This window comes from Branchiostoma belcheri, unplaced genomic scaffold (genome assembly GCF_001625305.1).
Source record: "Branchiostoma belcheri isolate BF01 breed outbred unplaced genomic scaffold, Haploidv18h27 scaffold2, whole genome shotgun sequence".
NCBI classification, from domain to species: domain Eukaryota; kingdom Metazoa; phylum Chordata; class Leptocardii; order Amphioxiformes; family Branchiostomatidae; genus Branchiostoma; species Branchiostoma belcheri.
The window spans coordinates 2305284-2329346 of NW_017803490.1; the positions used below are offsets into that span (position 1 = coordinate 2305284).

Below are 24063 nucleotides of genomic sequence, written 5' to 3' on the forward strand. Positions count from 1 at the left end.
TAACATACAGCAAATATAAGAATTACATTATCATCAGAAATCAAACAGAATTCAACACACGTTCATCAGGCGGTTAATTCTAGAGCTATTAGAACCTGTTCTATGCTGAGCATATTGACTTTGACCTTGTATCTGGCCCTTAGGTCGTTGCTCCCGTGCCCCTGCTATTTGTTTACGTGCTACACCGGTACCTGTTATTTTTATGAAATAAAGACGTCTTTGTGCATCGCACCAACAAAGACCTTAGTGAATTCCAATGGGTGTGCGCATGCGCAATGGTGCAACACAAACACATATAAAAAGCGTCCTTCCACCCAGTCTCCTGCTTCTGAAAGAAGTTGAGCTCCAGCATGGATGGAAAATTCTTTGTTCTCCTCGTTGTGTTGGTGGCAGTGACAAGCTTTGGTGTTTGTGAGGGTAAGTTTCCCTGTTGGTGAGCAACTGAACAGTACTCTCGTTTCTCTCTCAGTAAATTAGACTTTATATTCAGTGATAATAAAGCACGTGCCAATTGATGGCTACTTTTAAATGCTAATTTAGCATTTTCAGACTGTACCTGCTCTGCATGCCTAGCCAGAAAACTGTAAATGGCAAAGAAAAAGTAATTTTAACGGGAAGATGTGATTTCGTCTTTTACTTCAAGCTGGGTTTAGTTGCCACGGTCCAACCAAACTGAACTGCACTAACATGATGGGCTGTGTCAAAGCCACGGACCGCTGTAACGGAGTCATCGACTGTTGGGACCGCTCGGACGAAGAGAACTGTAGGCTGTGTAAGTATGAGTGTACATCGCTGTATACGGTACTTTATATACTAGCAAGATTCTGTATTGATATAAGAGGACAATGAAAGCCAGCCCCTTATAAGCTTGGCAGATCATAATTAGAATTCTTTACCATTAGATATCGATTTATTGTCCGTGAAGGTTAACCTGGAATCAGACTGGATATCTGGCCGTTAGCCAGTTCCCTTCGGGGGCCAAAGACAGGACGCCCGCCGATCTTAATTATCGCTACGGGAGAGTTACAGCCGGGAGATTTGGATGGACCGTAGCCCTGATTTAGATAGGCGGTCTCACGACTTGTTGGCCAATTGGGGAACCGGTATTGACTGTGGCTCCCGGCCAGGGTACGCGAGGATAGGACTTCGGGGTCTAGTCGACTAGTACTGGCCAGGGGACTATACTTCTTAACTGCATAGATCTTAAAAATCACATCAGAAATATAAATGATGTTAAATGACAGATATCTATTTATGGTTTGTCCCTTGTCCCCAAAATAGTCTGCTTCTGCTATGGCCACTCCAACAAGTGCGCTGCCCAAGGCGTTTGTGCTGTAAGTGACACGTACCTCTCCATTGGATTTGAATCAGCTAGCTGCAGAATTTTTTTGAAATTTTGAATATGAAATTGTTTGAAAAACTAAATTACTGGTACCGTTACCTTGAGTATCACAGTTTTTGTTCCTGTTTCCTAGGACTGCCAGCACAACACGGCCGGCGCACGCTGCGAGCGGTGCAAGCCCGGCTACACCGGCATGGCCACCCGGGGCACCCCGTTCGACTGTCAGCCCATCCGCTACGTGCAGGTGATGCAGGTGGTGCAGAAACAACCGGTGCAGCAGGTGATGCAGGTGGTGCAGAAACAACCGGTGCAGCAGGTGGTCATGCAACCAGTGCAGGTGAGGAAAAACATAACAATTCTCCGCATTCATGAATTTCACACTTCCCATAATGCCTAGTACTGGGTACGGCGCCATGACAGTTCTCAGTGCATCATGGGTAAGTCACTTTCGAAGCAGCCACAACCTAACGCTAACATTCAAGTTATTAATTTTGGTCACATATGTAGGCAAGTTGTTTACAGGCCTATGTAGGTCACAGTCTCCAAAATGATGAATATCCAGCTGAATTTTAGCATTGTGGTTACTTCGAAAGTGACTTACCCATGATGCGCTGAGAACTGTCATGGCGCCGTACCCAGCACTAGGCATTATGGGAAGTGTGAAAATCATGAATAGTTCGTTTTGGTTTCTTACGTTACTTGTCTGATTCTGCAGAGCAATTCTGTCACTGATTTTGATATTGATCTCTTGATTTCTGATTGGATTGTGATTTGGCTGTACAGGTTAAGCAGCCAGCCGCAGTGGTGCAGCCCGTGGCTGTCCGACTGCAGCCTGTGGCAGTCAAGCAGCCCGTGCGGGTTCAGCAGATCGCAGTGCCAGTCGCGGTGCGTCACGGGAAGAAAGGCTAACTCAGCCGCAGTCGGCTAGATCAACGCCGTACCGGTGCCCTATTCCCCAAGGAGCGATGACTTGTAGCTTTAGCGTTTTGACATTTTAGTCTCTTATGACACAGTCTTTAGAACACCTTTAAGTGTGTTAATCAATTGTTAAGTTCTGGTCCATGGTGCTATTAACTGTGTTTTCTCTAGAAGATGTATACATGGGGCGATGAATTGTAGCTTTAGCGTTTTCATACATTTTACTTTCTTATGACACAGTCTTTAGAACACCTTTAAGTGTGTGAAGTTCATCAATTGTTAAGTTCTGGTCCATGGTGCTATGAATGTGTTTTCTCTAGAAGATGTACACCCACCAAGATTTAGTCGTGTGACATTGAAGTAATAAACGTTTTCAGATGGAAACTTGTGGCTTGAACCGCATTTTGTTGTAACATTCTAATGGTAGGCGTTCTGTCTAGATTACTCCTTTCCAGCCACTCTTATATCTATCAGCAACTGTTATAATGTTTTGTTTGAGCACAGACCAAGAACTTAAGTTATCACAGTTTATACTTTAGCAAGTAAACCTGCTCTATATTGTGCTCATTGCCCCTAACCTTACTGCCCCTGTATAATGTTCCTCTAGGTTTACAGACTGCCTGTTTTCTGTTAGAGAAAGATCTCTTTGTGTTTTGAACTACGCAACTTTTCGCTACCTATGCTGTAATGCCCCGGTACCTTTCCTATTTGTTTACATACTTCGCCCGCACTGTTTTTCTGTTATTTGCTTATTCCTCGATTACGGTACCTTTCATGAAACTTTATAATCAGCCACGTCAATTCTGCTTTGTGTACATGTTTGTGTTTTTAACTACACAGCTTTGTCTTCGGGTTAGCTACCTTTACCGACCCGATACCTTCCTATTTGTTTACATGTTTTGCCTGTTACTTTTCATTGACAAGGTTAGATAAAGACTTATTTGCTTATTCCTCGATTACAATAAGACATCTGTCATGAAACTCTATAATCAGCCACGTCAATTCTGTTTTGTGTACATGCTCGTGTTTTTAACTACACAGCTTTGTCTTCGGGTTAGCTACCTTTACTCTAATGACCCGGTACCTTTCCTATTTGTTTACATGCTTCGTCTATTATTTTTCACTGACAAGGTGACTATTTCATGAAACTCTATGATCAGCCACGTCAAACGCAGCCAGAAAAGCTTTGTGTACATATGTTTAAGTTTTGAACTATACAACTTTTGTCTTCGGGTTAGCTACCTTTGCTCTAATGCCCCGATACCTTTCCTATCGATTACGTCACTGTCAAGCACTTCTTTGTAAGGGAAATAAAGGCTTCGTCCGGTTCCACTACATTTGTGCATGAGTAACGGACAACACACCCAACACACACACATATATACATAAAGCTGATAAGTTAATTGGTCTAATTTAACAAGTCTCTGAGTATCGGAAAGACTAAAGGCTCCAAAATGGATGGCAAATTCTTCGCCCTCCTCGTTGCGTTAGTTGCAGCGACAAGCTTTGATGGATGCGAAGGTAAGTCTCCTTTTTGGTTTGTACATTAACAGCAGTCTTAATTCTGTCTTAAGAAATTCAAGGGAATAACTAAGAGCGAATCATGATCCTTGACGTCTACACGCTAAGAAAGTTTCAGGCTACAGCTGATAAGAAACTTGAAATCTTTGTCACCAAAGCTAAGCTACTGTTCAAAGAAATTTAAAGATTTGCCTCTGTTTAAACTTCAAGCTGGGAGTCTTTGCCACGGTCCAACCAAACTGAACTGCACTGACATGATCGGCTGTGTCAAAGCCACGGACCGCTGTAACGGAGTCATCGACTGTTGGGACCGCTCGGACGAAGAAAACTGTAGGCCGTGTAAGTAAGGACACACATCGCTATTCACAGTGTAATGCATATGCTAGCTAGGTCTCCATATTGATGCACTTTAGAAAATTTAGAAAATTTTGAAATGATGCTATAATGAGCTAGGAGATGAAACTTTTTGACCATGAGCTATAAAGTACGGAGAACCAGCTAACGTGGGTAAGTCTGAGACTGGCCAGAGGTCTAACCTTCTTAAGAGTAGTTAAATACGTATAAAAGTAAACAATTAAAGTACATTAAGAACAGAAGTTGAATATGTTAGATGACAAGTATCTATTTATGATTTATCTCTCTACCCTATAAAAGCCTGCTTCTGCTATGGCCACTCCAACAAGTGCGCTGCCCAAGGCGTTTGTGCTGTAAGTATACACACTAGCATCAGAGGATTTTTGAAAAGTTCAATATGGAATTTGTAAAAGATTAAAGATTAGGACGAACCTAATTGCTATCTACATTTGTTCTCTTTTCAGTGCCCTACAAATCTAACACATTTTCTGTGACTGTTTCCCAGGACTGCCAGCACAACACGGCCGGCGCACGCTGCGAGCAGTGCAAGCCCGGCTACACCGGCATGGCCACCCGGGGCACCCCGTTCGACTGTCAGCCCATCCGCTACGTGCAGGTGGTCCAGGAACAGGTGCAGCAGGTGATGCAGGTGGCCCGAAGGCCAATGCAACAGGTGTTAATGCAACCGGTCCAGGTGAGGCAAAATAAACCTTTTCTCCACAGAGTTCTGTTTTTTTTTCTGGAAGACTTTTTTGTCGTATTTTGCAAAACGATGTTGCAATTATCCGTAAATAATTTCATCAGGTTGGTAAACGACTGAATAGCAAAGTTCTTTTTATCACAACCATTTATTTTTCACTAGCCGACGTTTCGATGACCGTCTTTCATCTTCATTAGGGCAATTCTGACAAATCTTGGCAATTCTGGCAAGTCAGAATTGTCCTGATGAAGATGACAGACGGTCATCGAAACGTCGGCTAGTGAAAAATAAATGGTTGTGATAAAAGGAACTTTGCTATTCAGATGTTGCAATTAGTTTTGATATTGGTATCTTTATGAATGATTTGGATGTGATTTGGTTGCACAGGTCATGCAGCCTGTGGCTTTCCGACTGCAGCCAGTACGGGTGCAGCAAGTCGCCCTGCCAGCCATGAGGCGTCACGGCAAGAAGGGCTAATAGCCGTCTGATGACGTGACGTCATTTGTTTGTTTGTTTGTTTGTTTGTTTGTTTGCCACCCCGCGATGTCACATTATCAAACGAGTGAATCGTGATTTAAGTCAGGACTTGAGTGTGTTCCAGATTATCCTTCTTGTACGTTTGATATGTTGTGACGAACTCTCTGAACTTTCGAATCTCAAATCTTTATGTATATACTCAACTTTGCAAACGTGTTGACACAACTGAACTTTTTTTTGAAAATTTACAGATAGATTAAAAGCATATTAACATTTGCAGTAAAAAAGTGAAATACAATACAGGTGTGCTTACAATACAATACAGATTCACAATCCTTACTCTGCGCTATTTGTGATATATAGAAGCATTTTGGTCATTTTGTTCTTACCTGACAATGTATTATGACGACACGTACATTTGGAAGTGAGCTACGGTTGTGAAGCTTAAATCTATTGCCAGGAAGTGTTATTTCATCCTTAATTTTTTTAACATATCGATTTACATGATTAAATCGTGTGACATGATGTAATAAACATTTGGAAATCAAAACTTGTGGCTTTGCACTGTTTTCATAGTTTTAACATTTTGGGAGACAGTGTATACGTATAGACGTAGTTAACTCACGAAATACAGGACTATCAGGGCGAAGCAGCAAGAGCTTCTAACGTTTCAGAATGTTGTGTGTTCAAATATAGGTTCTGAACTACATACGTCTTGTCTTGGGGCTAGCTACTCGTAACCTATATTGCTCCTGTGACATCATGAAAATCTAATCATTTACATCAAATGCAGCCACAAATTTTGCTCTTGCTCTGTGCACGTTTGTTTTTAAACTACACAATTTTTGTCTTCGGGTTAGTTACCTTTATATCTACTAATGCCTCGATACTTTTCCTATTGTTAACGTGCTTCGCCTGTTATTTTTCACTGCCATATTCGGCTAAGTGTGAGAGGGGCTTTAGACGGTAAAGTTTACATGTCTGGGCAGGCAACCTGATCTGTTTTGGTTTGTAGCTTGCCAGGATGACCCCACTGACCTGTGCAGGTCAGACTCGCCTCACATTTTCTTTTACGCGCTTCGTTTGTTCTTTCCTAGCCAAGACGTCTTTGTATGGCAACAAAGGCATCCACAGACTCCTTGAAATGTACGCATGTGCACAGATGCCACACACAGATAAAGCCTATCAGAAGACAGAACCGTCATTAGCCGTTGCAGTGCATACAGTGAGCTTCAAGTCGCCGGGCTGGTCTACTCTATTTTGGCACAGGAAAGACTTTGAGCTTTTTCGACATGGACGGCAAAGTTTTTGTCCTCCTCGTTGTGTTGGCTGTGACAGTCAGCTTTCATGGATGCGCAGGTAAGTTGCATTTTTAGTGGAAATTTTCATAGTCCGGCTGGTAATTTTTTTAGTATGTAAAATGTGGTTCATGCTCCAAGGCACAGGTAAAGGTATGGGAAAATTTAGAAATAGCAATTGAAATACAATGATTTGCGACTTTTTCTAAGCTGAGCCTATCTATATATCTATCTACAAACGCCATTTGGCTCATCATTTATCAAAATCAACGCTTAGAAGCACTGTATAAACGTTCAACTATCAAATCATTATAATCACTACATGAAATTCAACATTTAAGCATACATTAGGGCACGCCTTTTGAGTAATAAAAACGATATCTTTACGTATGCTTTAAGGCATGCTTCAATATGAAAATCTATGCCGCGCCCATACCAACTTGTGAGCTAGTGCTCCAAGTGAACATAATATCACAGGTACTGTCTGCTTTTCCAAGCACCTTGTCTGAAAACTGTAGCTGTTCTGTAATCCTTACCACAAAGCCTCTTAACGCTGTGAATGCATGGCAAAGAAGGTGCCACTGTTTGATAAACAGTGCTGTACTGTATCTGTTACCTCAAGGCAAGAAAAGCCAACAGGTGCTGCCGTATGTTGAGATGTGCCACTACCCGTCAAACCTGGCCTGCAGCAATGGCTTCGGCTGTATCAAGAACGAGGACCGCTGTAACGGAGTCTTCGACTGTCCTGACTTATCGGACGAACAGAACTGCGAAACATGTAAGTATGAAAAACCAATATCTACTCACTTTGAGTTCTGATCAAGGCCTACCCACACACTAAAGGTAGAGACATTCTATTTGAGTTTTCTTGAGTTATTCGTGGTAGTAGAGTGCGTAGTAATGAGCTACTACTACTACTACTACTACTACTACTACTACTACTACTATTAAGTACCACCCCTACTACTAATACTGGTACCACTACTACTACTACTGCTGCTTCTACTACTACTATTACTACTACTGCTGCTATTACTACTAATAAGTACTCCTCCTCCTCCTCCTCCTCCTACTACTACTACCACTATTCTTAGAGAAGCAGGGTTGACTTAGCCTGTATGAGTAGCCTACTACTACTGCTACTACTACTACTACTACTAACTACTATTCTTGGAGAAGCAGTGTTGGCTTAGCCTGTATGAGTAGCCTACTACTACTGCTACTACTACTACTACTACTAACTACTATTCTTGGAGAAGCAGTGTTGGCTTAGCCTGTATGAGTAGCCTACTACTACTGCTACTACTACTACTACTACTACTACTACTACTACTACTATTACTACTACTAACTACTATTCTTGGAGAAGCAGGGTTGACTTAGCCTGTATGAGTAGCCTACTACTACTGCTACTACTACTACTACTACTAACTACTATTCTTGGAGAAGCAGTGTTGGCTTAGCCTGTATGAGTAGCCTACTACTACTGCTACTACTACTACTACTACTACTAACTACTATTCTTGGAGAAGCAGTGTTGGCTTAGCCTGTATGAGGAGCCTGGTATGATAATGGATATGATCATGATAAAAGACATAGAGATGTACTTTTGTAATTACAGTCTGGGCAGCGCAACGTTCGAAGGGCAGGCCGGCACCGGCACCGGTGGTTGTCCAGCCGGTCAAGGTTGCCCAGCAGTACGTCACGGTTCAAGAAGCTCCCAAGCAAGAGGTGGAGCCCGCCCCGTTTGAGGAAGCCCCCAAGCAGCCCGTGATGGTGGTGCAGCAGCCCAAGGGTTACGCCGTCGTGCAGAAGCCTCAACAAAGTAAGATACTAACGTTCTAAGCCTAACGTTCAAGGGTTAGGTGTAACACGTCGTTCGGTGTAATGTAGCCAGCTGCCGCCGCGCCGCGTGCCTGCGAAGCTGGTGTGTTACGCCAAAGGGCGGTTATACCAGCTATATCGATACAGACACTCGGAGCTCTGGAGCTTGTTTTTGGTGCACAGTTAGTATTATGTTCGACAGCTCAAAACCATCTGAAGCTTATGCAATGTGTGGTCTTTGGCTATAGGATCAGTAGCTATACGCCATATGCATGCAGTGCCATTCAATTCTTGTCCATTTTGTCTTTCCTAAGGACTGTCTACAGTACATAAGTCATGGCGTAACTTCTGCTGTAATAGGTTATCTATTCTGGATTATATGTTTCATCGGATCTGATTTAAATACAAGTTCTCTTTTCCAGTTGTGATAACCTGCTTCTGCCATGGCCACTCCAACAACTGCGCTGCCCAAGGCGTTTGTGCTGTAAGTATGCTCCTTTACTTTCAAATTGAAAATTGACCCTCTTCTGAGCCTAAGCAATCTACTGTGACTCCGTGTCTTTCAAAACAGTTATAATGGGTTCTTTAGGAACTGATCTACTTCGTTAGCGCTTACTGACAAACGTGCTTTCACGTGAAATGAAATATTTTGCGTGTTGCTTTCTGTTTTTCCTAGAACTGCCAGCACAACACGGCCGGCACAAACTGCGAGCAGTGCAAGCCCGGCTACACCGGCATGGCCACCCGGGGCACCCCGTTCGACTGTCAGCCCATCCGCTACGTGCAGGTGATGCAGGTGGTGCAGAAACAACCTGTGCAGCAGGTGATGCAAGTGATGCAGAAACAACCTGTGAGGCAGGTGATGCAGGTGGTGCAGAAACCGGTGCAGCAGGTGGTCATGCAACGAGTGCAGGTGAGCCATAGTTTTTTTAATGCTTACCGAAAGAAAACATATTGTTTTTGCTCAGTTTCTTCTCCAAACACAAAAGGTCAATGACCTGAACCAGCCGGCTGCTACCATGGTAACTAGTGTTAGGTTTCAATTTCATAGCAGGAGGGATTTAGACTCACCATACATATGAATGTGTTTTTAGTAAACATTATGCATTAATTTTGTAGTTTGGCAGTATCAATTTGTAGTTAAAGATGTTGATATTTACTGATTTACGGTTGGATTTTATTTGGTTGCACAGGTCAAGCAACCAGTTGCCATGAGGCTGCAGCCAGTCGCCATGCACGTCAAGCAACCAATGAGGGTGCAGCAAGTCGTGATGCGTCATCACGGCAAGAAGGGATAACTCAACCGTGATGTCATCGGCTCAGGCAGAGCTCAACGTACTGCACCTGCGCGAAACCCGTAATGTATTGTGCATAGCACTTCGGCAGAACGTCTCATATAAGGTCGTATTCGCGTATATAAGCTTAAGGTTGACATCCCGTCTGTAGTCTCCAAATGTTATGTTGGAAAAGATATCGTCTGTAACAGACAAAATCCTAATGCAACGGTGACCAAACATCCATCAAAAATCGTGAAAAATCAGGGTTTTGCGCAGGCACAGTACGTTCTGGAGTAAAGTTTTGAATGATGGAGCATTTAACGTTGTGCTTATTACAATGTATCTTCTATATATCCTACTATGATAAACTTTAACGTTTAATGAGAATGTTAAGTAGCAGTAAAAAAATTGGTGCTGATTTCAACGGTGCTTCATGATCAGTTTTCCTAATGGTGGAAAATCTTACGGTTTGCTTGTGTTCTTATCACTTATATATCCTCTTTTCTTGTAGATTTAGGAATTATTCAAATTCTGAAGAATTCTGTTTATGTTTTAAATAGCGATGTGTATTTCTCACAGAACCGGTGTTACATCGAGTTATAGAATGGTTCCAAAGTTGTTGTGTACCTTTTGGCATGAGTCAAACTACGCCATTGTATTGTAAGTCAATTATTAGAATGTTCACTGTTATGTTTGGGGTTTTGAATAAAATCATGAGTAACTATATATTTCCTTTGTATTTCTTACATATCAATAATCAGTAGCTAAATTCGGATACGGTGATTGAACTTCTGATACAAAGAAATTAATGATAAATGTATGAACTACCATAATGACAGTGTCACTAAATTTGATTTTTTTTTTTTACTTTTTCATATACGATTCTATCATGTTTTACATTCCATTTGACTAATATTTCTGAGACAGCACGAATTTTCAACATAAAAACTTAATACCATTAGTTATTCTGGTTCTAAAATTTTCGTTTAGACATACCTACCAGCCTACAATGCATACAAGGCAGAGACAACGTGCCATTCATGTACACATAACTCTCTACTGAAAAGTTTAACACACTTTTGGTTCTTAATACATGTACAGGGTGCAAAGATTTCGTTGTGGGAATTTTACCGTTATGGCAATACGATTTCGTAAGAAAAGAAAACTTTTCAGAAGGTACACAGATTGGATGTCTTAGATATGTTGTGAGTAGGTCCCAGACTGTTTATTTTACCAGTCTCAGACACAAAGACAGCTCTATTTTCTTTAAGGCATTCCTGTCCTGACCCTTGGCCACCTATGTCATACAAGACTCACCTTAACATTTGCGTGTTTTCTCAAGTCATTCTTCAAAAAATCCCGCCATTGAGCCCTAGTACAATGGCGGCCGTCAGATATTCATGCCAGCGCATGCGTAGTAGGCAACAAGTTATTTTTAGGCTTACCAAGCTAGCCCGGGACGCTAAAGAAGATTTTGGAAGCCTTCCAAGCAGTTCGCCTCTGCAGAGCGTACGTTCTTCTTAAGAAGTGAACAAGAAAACTTAATTATGAAGACGTCTTTCTTACTTCTTCTGGTGGTGGCTACTTTTCTGTCATGTGAAGGTAAGGTTTCTTCAAATTTGATGAAATTTGTGATTTCTTGGCCAAAAATATACTGATGATTTCTAGTCTAAAATTTTGAATGAAGAATCTGCTTGTAGTAAAATATGCTTGTCAAATCTCATCGTAATTATAGCATTATGTATGGTATAGATGTACTTAAACCATATACTTATCACAACCTGTTCAAGTTGGTGTGTCTTGGATTTTATACCTCAGTACTAAAATAAATCATTTATGATGGTAAACAGGATATCAAAACGTCTCAAAAAAGCAGAGAAATCAAGAAAAAGGGTTGAACAACTTTACTTTGATGCTTTATAGGAAAACATTTTGTCTAGATAATCAGTATTATCACTGTAGGCTAATTTATCATTCCTACCCAAAACGGTGTAAGTCAAGTTTTATTCATTGAAGTGTTAGATATTTTAGATTTAGATATCTTAGAAGTGTAGGGTTTCCTTTTTTCTAAGATTATCGTAGAGCCGCACTCATTGTCACCAAAGACAACTTAGGTATCCTCAGTAGATAGCAAAGTTTGAAGTTAACGCAAAGTTTGAAGTGCAAATGTTAGGTGCATGTATAACAGTTCATTCGAAGTAATGTAACATTCTAGCTCCGCCCCGTCCCTACGATGCTGGCGTGTTACGCTGCATGAAGGGTTCATGATATAGGGACAGACGCAAAATGTTCTTCACTTCGTCCTGCCTCTTTGTAGCTGTTACCCGACTCTCCCACGGTATCTGGTATGTGGTTTGCTTTGCGGTCGCTTTGCAAACATAAACGTAAACGAAGGTATCGGCACCGAACAATGGTAATGGTGGGTGTCCAAACCACAACGCAAATAAACACAGCTCCGTGTGTTCTGTGGCCTTGAGGTTAGGCTGGCAGCACTAGGATCGAGAGGTTTGGGGTTCGAATCCATCTGTTTATCACCCCACTGTTGTACCCTTTACAAAAACACTTGACATGAATCTCCTCAGTGTACTCAAGTGGAAATAAGAACCTAGCTTCGGTTAGGGACGTCCCTAGGACAGGACGTTAAATGGAGGCCCCATGTTTGAAGAGAGACACACCTCGAGCACGTTAAAGAACCCACCACACTTTTCAAAACTGTAGAGAGTAGTTCAAACCCATACTCATGTACGATAGTCCACGCGTATCCAAAATCGTGCCTGGGGCAAATCTACGTTCTAGGATACACAGAGACTATCCTGAACCATACCTGACCCTAACCCTAACCCTAACCGTAACCCATTCAGGCATAGAACTAGATAGGCACGAATCTGGATACAATTAATCCAATAACCAAAAATTGGGTGGGGTCGTTTGGCGTAAAGACAGAGTGTTCGGTTCAGAACCAAGAGGTCCCGAGTTCGAATCCTGCCATGCCACCGACCTTGTGCCCTTGGGGAAGGCACTTGACACGACTTTACTCACTTAACTCGGGTGAACATGAGTATGTCTGTTGTCCGTTCATGCGTTTGTCCTCTGCTTTGGTGGCGGCAAAAAATATGTTGAAAAAACTTGAGTGTGCCGACGCCATATGTCTTGTGATATAAATGTTGGAATAAAAAATTACCATTCCCTACCCAACAACAGGAAAGAGGTCTGCCCACCGGATTATCCAGTGTTTGTACCCGGGGTCCCTCCCATGTACCAACGGCAGGGGGTGTATACAGGAGGCGGAACGCTGCGACGGAATCGTGCAGTGTAGCGACGGGTCGGACGAAGACAACTGTCTGGCACGTAAGTTATCGACTGGTTAATAAGTTAATCATTAGTTAAAATCGAGTCAATTGGTTGAAATAGTTATTGGGTTAACTGGGTTACGGAATAGCACGGTGAATACACAGGAAGGTCAGATGAGGACTCGTTAATGAGTTAATAATTATTAGTAGTTAAACCGTAATTGGCTATTGAGTTCTTAACCGATTAGCAACAAGTTATTAAACTCTAAATCAAGTTATCAATTTGTTAAATAGTTGACATTGTTGACTTGTCACCAGGGTATGTTGGTTGATGAGCTATTGATTGTTTAATCTGCTTACTAATTGATAATGAATAGTTGATACTCTCCCTTATCGTATGTATCGAATAGATATCATCTACAGAAAACATCGTTAATGAGGGACTTTCCCTACCATAGATTTCGTCTGTTCAACCTCACCACCTGTCGCATGGTGTCAACATTACTTCACAATGTTTGTTTACATGTAAACATGTTTACAACAGAAACATCAAAGAACATGAAAAATGACTTCCGACAGAAAGGACGTCATTGTGAATAGATGGAGTATAGATGCAATATAATGATCTTGAGTTAGATTTTCTTAAAGGCATCTAGTGCAGTTTTTAGGGCTTGAAAACCAGATTTTCAAAGTCAATATTCTAGTCATTAATCTACATACTAAGTTGAAACCACACCATCCCAATGTATATTGACCCTAATGGAGCAATACTTCCCAAAATTATGACGGAAAGTAGTAACTGGAAGGGACCTTGGCTGATTTTTAGGGTACCAACCAGAAAATAAAGGACTCATCTTGGGGCTTGTTTCTGCAGTTCTAAAAGCCGAAAGTATGAAATGCTGACTCAAATGTGCCAAGCAGTATGTGCCAGCATGTGAAGCAGTATGTGTCACTATCACAAATGTTGCCTTATTCAGAATATTTCCAGTTTTCCTGTTCTGAAATTGCATTGGATGCACCTGTCATCAGCAATGTGTTTCCTAGCAATGTGGCGCCACAGCTGACAGTTTGCCCCCCTCCCACTACGTACTTTACCCTTTTCTTTTTCGGCAGGTGCAGAGTTTCTGTTAACAGCCTCAACACGTGGTCTGGCTACTAAGGGTAGACACTATCTTCACTTCTGAATTAGTCAGAAGGACTTTCAACAATGATAAATACTAAACGGTCATAAAAATCCAGGCATATTATTTTTGCATTATGCTGCTCAACGATACTATATATCGCCCAAACTATCACTGGGACAATACGAGGCATTACATTTAGCGAGGAACTGGCATTTGTATGTAGCTAGGCTTCAGAATAGGCTCAAAAGAGTTAAGAAATTAGCCAAATAGACAGATAAAAATGTACCTGATACCAGCCCAGAAGAGAACAAGAAATAGCCATGCCTTCAAGTACCAGAATTATCAACCAAGGATTGAGGTGTTCAAGAATTCATTCTTTCCTAGAACTATCGCAGAGTGGAACTCGCTGTCACCAAGTACAGTAGGGGCACTTTCATTAAATAGCTTTAAACAATGTCTAGAGTTAGATGTTCAAGGGTTAGGTGTAACAAGTTGATCGGTGTAATGTAGTCAGTTGCCGCCGCGCCGCGTGCCTGCGAAGCTGGTGTGTTACGCCAAAGGGTGGTTATACCGGCTGTACAGATACAGATACAGATGTGTAGGCCCGGACAACGGTCTTTATACTCGACTAGGTTTCAGATTGTGCCATACCTGTCATCCTGCGAGTAGAGACCACTTGAGGTGGCAGTCAGTTGTGACGTACTCAGCAGTCTGTGTTTACGCGACCTTTGACCTCCAAACCGCTCAGGTGCAGGGGTGCTTGTATGTGCCTGTTGGCGTTGAATGAAAACTCTGGGTGGGTGCAGTTCAGTGAATAAGGCCTTGAAAACGATGGCATTGGTTTCCAGCACTACAGACTTCCAGCCCAGAAAAGAGCAAGAAACAGTGACTGTCATGCCTTCAAATATCAGAGTTATCAACCAAGAATTGAGGTGTTTAAAAACTCGTATTTCCCAAGAACTATCGTAGACTGGAACTCGTTGCCACCAAGCACAGTTGGGGCATCATCACTAGAAAGCTTTAAACAACTCCTGCAATTAAATGTGCGAAGATTGAGTGTAACAAGTCCTTTGGTGTGATATAGTTAGCTGCCGCCGCGCCGAGTGTCTGCGAAGCTGGTGTGTTACGCCGAACGGCGGTTATACCGGCTATATAGATACACATACAGATACAGACTCACCAATATATCTTGATGTCCAATGCTCCCCTCCCACGACCCAAGAAACTACGGCCATCAGAGATTAAATGTAGAGCATTCCAAGGTTACTTTTTTGCCTATAAAATAATGAGCACCTTTCTTTATCATCAATTTCGCATTCTAATTTTTTGCCTTAGGAACAACTCCACTGATAGATAAATAGATTGCAGAGACGTTCACTATATACATACTTGGGGTGTGCAGCCACAAATGGAGAAACAAGCTGGTGTGTTGGGCCTATAACTAAATATCACTCATGGTAATCATTCTTTGTTTTCCCCAGACTACGCCAAGCACGGCCTTGGTTTGGCCCAGCCCGTGGTAAAGCCTCAAGCAGTCGTCACTACAGTACAGAAACATCACCCGGGTAATTACTCTATAATATAGAGCTACAAACAGTCGCCTCGTGTAGGTAGATGGGGAGGGAAGGGTCAGTTTTTATTGTTTTTACTGTGTCTCATGTGAGCCTGTTGGTGAATGTAGACAAAATCAACGAGAAATTCACAAAAATGAATAAAACGAGAAAGTCACAAAAACTTTGAATGTTTAATGGGGATATGAGATTTTCTCTTGTCAATTCACTGCGTTTATTGCCTAAATGAAATTTTCCATCTACGTTAATATGGTCACTTCACCTTTAGAGAAAGGGAATACCGTTAGTCTTCATCGTTTTTGTCTTCTTCTCATCTTCAAAGATGGTTAATCTAAGAATTAAAAATGAAAACAATTTTTTTTGCTCAAATTCAGCTCCTGTCGTGATGAAGTCCCACCCACCCCCTGCCCCGGTCAAAGGTCAACCCGTGATGGTCCAGCCGGTCAAAGGTCAACCCGTGATGGTCCAACCGGTCAAAGGTCAGCCCGTGGTGGTCCAGGCGCCCAAACAGGTGGTCATGCTGCAGCAGGTGGTCAACCTGGCCTGCCAGACCGGCTACGTCATGGGCGAGGACCACCTCTGCTACCGCTTCTCCACCGACGTGGTCAAGTACGCCGACGCCGAGAGGGCATGCGCGCAGGACGGCGCCGGATTGGCTGTCCTCAAAGGTAATCAACCAATCAGAGTAGAGTTGTTGTTTTTTTTAATTCAAAATAATGCTTTTGCTCACGAAGGTTTAATGTCATCATTATCTGATGTTCTCTGTTCTATTTCGATCACGTGACAACATATTCTGAAGTATCCACCATTTTCAATTCCCATGATGCATAGCGCCAGGTGGTCACTCCTTATGATGTCGTTTCATCAATTTATATTGGTGTTTTACATGCCTTGATGATAGGATCTGAAGTACTTAAGGCTGCCTCCTTAACATGTGTTTCAAGAAATAATTGTTAATCCTTTTCTTTAGACGGTATACTAGAAAATACAGAAGAATTTCAAACTCTATTTGTTGTCAGATTCGATCTGTAATAAGTCACCGAGGTTGAAACACAAAATGCTCCAACACCACCAAAAATGCATAAAAGCAAGCTGTATAATGTTAACAATTACCGTACATTGACAGTTCCCCCTGGCGCTATGCATCCTGGGAATGGGAAAATGGTGAATGCTGAACACGTGACAACAGAAGAATGCGTTATATTTACGCTTTTCAGCTAATTTTTCATCGCCCAGTTCCCGACTGTTGTCCCCACGCGGGGCAGCGTTCCTCCGTGTGTGACGATGTTTATGTTCCCATGTCTCTGCAGACGAGGTTTCTCACGGGTTCGTGTACGGGTTTCTCCAGGCGTTCAACCCTCACAACCCCCACTGGATAGGCCTGGACGACAGGGCCATCGAAGGTGATATGTGTTCCCAATTATTCAGTGTAGGAGTGCTACCAGGACTTGTAAATATGCTGAAGGATGACATGCATTTCATATCAAACTGTCCCATTCGATCTAAGATCACGAGAGAAGAGAGTTCTTTAAAGAAGTCACCAAATTCCATCCTAGTAAATGCTAACGCCAATCAACCTGCGAGGTTGTTTTAATAAATAACAGGTAAAGTCGAAATTCTAGATTACTGGAATAGTAGTAGTACATGTACACTTTTGTGGAAAAGTCGGTGACATCACATTTTTGCCTCACAGACAACAGTATACTATGGTATAGGGTTAAATCAATTTTCTATACTTAAAAAAGTGACCAGAAAATTGACAAAAAGTTTAAATGCCCGTGAAATTGCATTTGATAACTTTAAAAGGGGTTTGCTACTCTTATTAAAAAAATGAACTCCCTGGCTCTCCCCAGGCCAGTACGTGTACGCTGACGGCTCGGCCCTGGGGAAGTTTAACCACTGGGACACCGCCCAGCCTGACGACGCCGACAGGGACCAAGACTGTGTGCAGATGCAGGGGTACTACTGGGACGACAGGGCCTGCTGCGAGGAGAAGCACTACATCTGCCAGGCACCTCCTGGTAAGTCATCTAGAGAGCTGTAGGGACTAACTGTACGTAAGTTGGGATAGCTAACTTAGGAGTAAAGGCAGCTAACGAACGCTGCATGCGTAGGGACAGCTAACTAACTGTACGTGTGTTGGGACAGTTAACTAGCTATACGTGTGTTGGGACAGCTAACTAACTGTACGTGTGTTGGGACAGCTAACTAACTGTACGTGTGTTGGGACAGCTAACTAACCGTACAGGTGTTGGGACAGGGACAGCTAACTGTATGTGTGCTGGGGACAGCTAACTAACCGTACAGGTGTTGGGGTCAGCTAACTAACTGTACGTGTGATGGGATAGCTCAGGTATAGGGACAGCTATCTGTGTTGGACTTAGTTGTGACTTAGCCTTATACAGAAGTATCAATTTGTTTGATATTTCTTCCCTCAGCCCAACAGATCACGTGCTTCTGCCACAACCACTCCAACCAGTGCACCATGGACGGCGGCTGCGCGGTGAGTTCTGGGAACGACTCGTGGTTGTTTGCTTGCCTGATTCTATCCACATATAAATCGTTATATCCCCTTCACTATTAATTAAGTTTACCGAAGGAAAACATATTGTTTTTGCTACGTTTCCTCTTCTTCTTCTTCTCTAAACCAAAAAGGTCAATGACCTGGAAAGACTATCTATCACCATGGTACCTGGTGTTGGGTTGTATCATGTTGCAATTTTATAGCAGGAGGGATTTAGACTTCTGTCTGACCATATAATATATATGAACGTGTTTTTTGTACGAATTAACAGAGTAGAACATACATGTATGCGAAGGTAAGCATTATGCATTTGCTTTGCAAATGTTACCTCTCTAGTTGTCATTATAATTGTAAAACTTTGTGTGGTTCCCATTTTTATTCAGGACTGCCAGCACAACACCATGGGCGCGCACTGTGAGATGTGTCAGCCCGGGTTCGCAGGCGCGGCCACCCAGGGGACCCCCAACGACTGTCTGCCCATCCAGACCTACAGGCTCATGCACGTCAAGCAACCTCTCCTCGTCATGCAACCTAAGGGGAAGTAGTGCAACCAAAGTGATGACGTTTGCTACCAAAGTGATGAAGTTTGCTACCAAAGTGATGACGTTTGCTACCATAGTGATGACGTTTACAACCAAAGTCATGACGTTTACAACTAATGCCATGACCTTTACATTTTACAACAAAATCCATTACGTTTATAACCAAAGTGATGACGTTTGCCATCAAAATGATGACGTTTACAACCAAAGTGATGACGTTTACAACCGATGCCATGACATTTACAACTAGTCGTACATCTACAACAATACATTTACAACCAAAGTGATCACGTTTACAACCAAAGTCATTACGTGTACAGCAATTTCATTACGTTTGCAACCAACTTAATGTCGTCATCAGGAATGCTGTGGGGTGCTATGTTGTAGTCGTCATAATTGTCCAGAGACGTTTTTGCTTACTTTAGATTTTTCATTCTATTAGATGCCTGTTTCAAAAAGATATATCTACTACTAAGTATTTAGACAGATTTCATGGAATATGGCAACACTATAAACTATATACTATGGCACTCTAGATGAGATTATTGGTTGTGTAAATGAGAACTCCTGTATCCTATATACTATATTGTTTTATACTGCATGTAACAATCTTACACGTTTGAATTTTTGGCGTGACTGTTTGCTTATTTCTTATTATGTATAAGCATTTGAAACCAGCAAATGCCTTTGCTTGCCGTTTAATAAACCATTAGCCCTAATTATTAGTACCGACCGTGCCCATGTGTTTGTCTATTTGGAAATGTATTATAGTGATTCTGGAATTGGGAATTTTCCCCAGCCTGTCAGTAGTTTGAGGTGGTGCCACAAAATAAGTGCCCCTCGTATTGCCAACCATAAATATCAGAGATGTTACATAATGGTCCTTTAAAATTTATATCTTGGATTAATCGATACAGCTTGTACACAGGTGTCTGTATTCCCACACCATGGAACATTTATATTTGACATCAGTACAGTGTACCTTTGCCAGTCGTGACGGCCTATAGCTAGATCTTCACAATTTGACTCCTGCAATCGGCCTTGTTGTGACTTCTCGGTGAAGACGAGCTCTATAGTCAACTACATAAGGTTTGCTTGAAGTGATCTTGTATTGCTATTTCGTTGTGTTGTTAAAATAAGTCGCCAGGTAGTACTATGGTTAGGGTTGTTGACTTAGAACCTAGGGGTTGTGGGTTTGAATCCTGAATTGGCCTCAGAGTTGCATATCTTTGTAAAAAAACACTTAACACATAGTTTTTCGTTCAAATCAGGCGAAAATAAGGATCAAGTTTTGGTTACGAATGTTCTCTATGGCGTAAAGTCAGAGCCTATTATGTGAAACAAAATATATAGGTGCAGTCCAAAGTCCATTAGTCAGGCATCGCGTAACAACATTTATATGTCCATATTTGATATGTAGAATTTTTTTCCGAACAGATGTTGAAGACTCTCATCATACTTTCCCTCGTCTTATGGGTGGAGGCTGTGAGTTCAACAACCACATATATTTCCAGTGTTTTTTTAACCAACAAAGACAAAGAGCTAGCCAAATATTGTACAGTTTATAATGGAAAATTAAGCTAGAAAATTTAAATCACTGCTACAGTAACTCTAGTATATATACTGTGAAAATAACCCTTCATTGGTAGACATATAAAGTATCGACAAAAGCACGAGTAAGAAAGCAAACGCCGATTGGTCCAGAATTGAAACTTGGTGCACCTGTAATGCAATGGTGCCCTCCAGCGAGATTGCCTTGCCTTGCATGCACGATATGTCGCAATCTCATGATGTAGCCACGACAAATGAGAAAGTTGATATTATAACTAGCTCTAAATGTTGTCTTCAGGTTCAGATGCAGCCAGCATTCCGGGATTCGTGTAAGTATCATTGGATACATTGTTTTCATGCAATGGGCCGTTCAAAAAAATAATTTGTAGATTTGCTCTGGATTTGAAGTTTACAAGAAGCAAACCCTGGATTTGGATGAAATTATGGGGGTCAAGTAACTTGAATAAAATTTTTAAGGAGGCAAAGGCATATGGATATGGATGAAATGAAAAGAGGGTCAAGGCACTCGTATAATGAATGAATGAAGTGCGATATCCACCTCATAAACCACCTCGTTCGCTTCGCTCACTTGGTGGTTCATTCGGTGGTAATCACACCTGACAAGGGATTATGTCACCATATACACCTCAGGGTGGGGCATTAACCCTTTATTGCTGAACTTCCCTACAGACACAAAGGCCCGTCAGAAGGCTACTGAGGTGTGTCCCGGACAGATAAGCCTCATGTACGAAGTCAACGACGAGCCGGCCGACTTAGTCTACAACCTGTCGTGTCCGGAAAAAGCCGACGACTGCCCTCCCCCCGACACCGTCCCGTTCCTCACCAAAGTCTGTCTCTGTTGTGCGGAACACAAGATTCTCAACGACTGTATCTTCTGTACGGCTTTCCCCTAATAAAACTATAAGAACTAAAAAGGTAACATTTGCAAAACAAATGCAAATAAATAATGTTTACCCTTACATGGTCTACCTTAACAAACACCGCTCTTCTTGTTCTTACTCAAACACATTCATATACTAGTATGTGGTGACCAGCCCCTTCAGCTATCTTGCTACATAATGTAACCCAACACCACAGTGTCTGCTACAGCACCAGTTACCATGGTGACAGACTACCAGTCCATGTCAATGACCTAATGTGTTTGAAGAAGAAACAGAGCAAAACCAATATGTTTCCTCCGACTGTGTCTTTGTTGTAGCTTCTTACAGTCAACCAATATGTTTGAGGTCCTTACTATCACGACACCATGCGTATGTCAATGAAACTACACTCTTGCTTCCTGGAGGGGGGGGGCGAGAGATGGCTAATGCATATTGAGATGTCAACATCCTATTATAATTGCCGCATGTTTATAGGCTTAGTGCAGAATGCCAAGTATTCTTAAGAAGACACGAGGCACGGAACGTGATCATAAGAGGTAATAAGTTGAAATAGTTGCTCTTCGACATTTTGACCTTGACCTTTGAAAATGACATTCTAAAGATAGTCTGACCCGTAAAAAAGGGATACGCTCTAATTGCTTCGGTCAAAAAATAACCCCAATTTTACAGACGTTACTATTGTATAGGAATGTCTAAAAGCGGTTGTCTATTCTAAGCTGCTCCTTAGGTAAAATCTATGCGTGGTGCCCTGCTAATTAGACCCAACTGAACCATTAGTGAGGCTTTGTTAGAGTTGGTTAAGGTCAGAAATACGGAGGCCAGAACAGTTTCATTACTTGGTTCTCGGATTTTTATTAAAAAAAGTAGTTGATTGGTTTGGGGGGGGGCAGTAAGAACGAACCAGGCACCCTTGGATAGACCCACTCACCATTCCCCATTCATAGGATTCATAGCGCGGGGGGATACCCTTATCTATCTTATGTTTCTCCAATCAACATCTACTTGGAGATTAGGTAAGCACGCCAAATGGACGACGTCTGTTTGGGGAACGTTGTCTATCATACAAGACTATTCCAAACCTTCAAGAAGGGGGTGTCGTTTTGTAATATCAAATTAAGCCATGGCAAAATGAGCAAATATATACCGTAAGTTTCCAAAAAAAAATATATTGGAAAACGATACCAATGTCGTAGAATGCCAAAATGAAATGAAAAAGACGAAAATGTAAAGAAATGAATTTGAAGACTATATTATTCGCCAAACCATACTCTGTGTCATTTGTTTAACCTTCAAAACCACGTAGATTTCATAATGAAAGCAATTTTTTTGCCAAACGTTTTGTATTCGCACGCTCGCATCAGTTTTGGTTCCAGAGGATCCATATAATAAAATCAACATGGCCTTATACATGGTAATTATGTGTCGAACCAAGAACCAAGGTAGTAACCCACTATGGCCCAGACCCACTAATGGCACAGGTCACAGGTCTAACACAAACATCGCCTACTCAGTCTGGGGCAATCAGGGGTAATTGGTCGTTTAATTGGAACAGAGTCGAAGGAATGGTCGATAGATTTCTTAGAAACCAGGCCACGCTTTTTCAGCCCTTCTTCTTATTTTCTTTGAGAAAAGTCAATAAGAAATTGACTTGTAGAAGAAAACGTCAATTGTACAAGCCTAGGGTTAGAACAGCGGTGGGCACCACTGCTATATGCAAATATGGAAGTAAAATGTTTAAGGAGGGCAACCAAAATATACAAGGTGGTGCTAAAAGTCAGTTTGGGTAAGTTTAGTTTTTATAAGTTATTGGTATGATATCGCATTCTAAATTTGATAAGAAACTAGAAAAGTAACATTAGCAAAGAAAATGCATAATGTTTACCTTCGCATATGGTCTGTTAATTCTTATTCAAACACATTCAGTATATATGGTGACAGGAGTCTAAATCCCTCCTACTATAAAATTGCAACATGATGTAACCCAACACCGGTTACCATGGTGACAAACATTAATAGATTAGGTCATTGGCCAGGTCAGAGGTCACAGTTTAGAGAAGAAGAGGAAACTATAATTACTATCAGTGATGCAGCTACAGGCTGTTTAATGGCCCCTACTGTTGCAAATGGTTCGCTCCAATCGTGAGAAAAGTCAAACATATACTGTGAGTTGTTTAACCTGCTAACATGGACACTCCCACTCCGTCAAACATACATTACACCGGGTCAACTTGGACAATGACTCGACTTTCTCGTTTGACAGTGTGTGGCGCCATGAACTACAAGCGCTTTTCTCATTTCACATACATGGGAGTATAATAATGTTATCTTTTTAAACCTCTTGATAAATCGTTATGATAACACAACAATCATGTAAGTTGTATTAGTAAAATTCACGTTTGCAGTAGCAAAATCAACTCAAGAGCGATGTTTGACAAAAGAGTGGTACCGTCTACAAGTGGTTCTTATTTGGCATCACCGCAGGAGCGTTAGCCTGGAATCCAGGCTTTTGTTAGGGTCTACCAAGGTCAACCTTTCGGCACCAGGGCCAACATGCCCCAAGAGGAAGTTTCGCCATAACCCCCTGAAAGGCCCTCTTTGAAATCGGGCAGGTAAAAATCACCGGGATGGGTAGGCTGGCCGTGCGGGGATAGAAAGCTCACAGTGCCGAGGAAATCCAGCCAGCAGCCCGGAGAGAGGCTGATGACTAGGTTAAAGGCGGATAACTGATGAAAGCCATACGCTATAGAATATAGCCTGGTTACAGGCCCGCTCAAGGGCGTTTTATCGTTCCCAGTCCTACTAAGCAGAGGCTAGCCCACTTCTGATAAGCCTGACCTTTTTAGCTGGT

General features: G+C 41.9%; 4 protein-coding genes and 1 long non-coding RNA gene across 6 annotated transcripts; all 5 read left to right on the forward strand.

Annotated features, from left to right (window-relative positions):
- Positions 1-303: 303 nt before the first annotated feature.
- On the forward strand, positions 304-5836 carry LOC109468994 (laminin subunit alpha-1-like). 2 transcript variants are annotated; one of them, XM_019767379.1, is made up of 5 exons: positions 304-417; positions 3992-4120; positions 4436-4488; positions 4641-4829; positions 5223-5836. In XM_019767379.1, the coding sequence occupies exons 1-5, from the start codon at positions 351-353 to the stop codon at positions 5310-5312; spliced, it is 528 nt and encodes a 175-aa protein (XP_019622938.1). In that variant the 5' UTR covers positions 304-350; the 3' UTR covers positions 5313-5836. The 2 variants fall into 2 exon arrangements, with proteins under 2 accessions (XP_019622938.1, XP_019622939.1); XM_019767380.1 differs by lacking the exon at positions 304-417 and adding an exon at positions 3609-3781.
- Positions 651-2843, forward strand: LOC109468995. The gene is made up of 4 exons (XM_019767381.1): positions 651-772; positions 1282-1334; positions 1476-1679; positions 2126-2843. The coding sequence occupies exons 1-4, from the start codon at positions 688-690 to the stop codon at positions 2249-2251; spliced, it is 468 nt and encodes a 155-aa protein (XP_019622940.1). The 5' UTR covers positions 651-687; the 3' UTR covers positions 2252-2843.
- A 534-nt stretch (positions 5837-6370) lies between the features above and the next one.
- Positions 6371-9732, forward strand: LOC109468991. Its single transcript, XM_019767376.1, has 6 exons — positions 6371-6671; positions 7233-7388; positions 8232-8435; positions 8857-8918; positions 9111-9347; positions 9628-9732. The coding sequence occupies exons 1-6, from the start codon at positions 6605-6607 to the stop codon at positions 9730-9732; spliced, it is 831 nt and encodes a 276-aa protein (XP_019622935.1). The 5' UTR covers positions 6371-6604.
- Positions 9733-12765: 3033 nt separating this feature from the next.
- LOC109468370 (C-type lectin domain family 10 member A-like) lies at positions 12766-18765 on the forward strand. Its single transcript, XM_019766620.1, has 9 exons — positions 12766-12769; positions 12913-13059; positions 15607-15690; positions 16071-16115; positions 16146-16364; positions 17007-17099; positions 17550-17717; positions 18135-18199; positions 18604-18765. The coding sequence occupies exons 1-9, from the start codon at positions 12766-12768 to the stop codon at positions 18763-18765; spliced, it is 987 nt and encodes a 328-aa protein (XP_019622179.1).
- Positions 18766-19744: 979 nt separating this feature from the next.
- Positions 19745-20642, forward strand: LOC109468701. Its single transcript, XR_002140144.1, has 3 exons — positions 19745-19851; positions 20200-20247; positions 20612-20642. It is a non-coding gene; the product is annotated as an uncharacterized LOC109468701 (long non-coding RNA).
- Positions 20643-24063: the final 3421 nt, after the last annotated feature.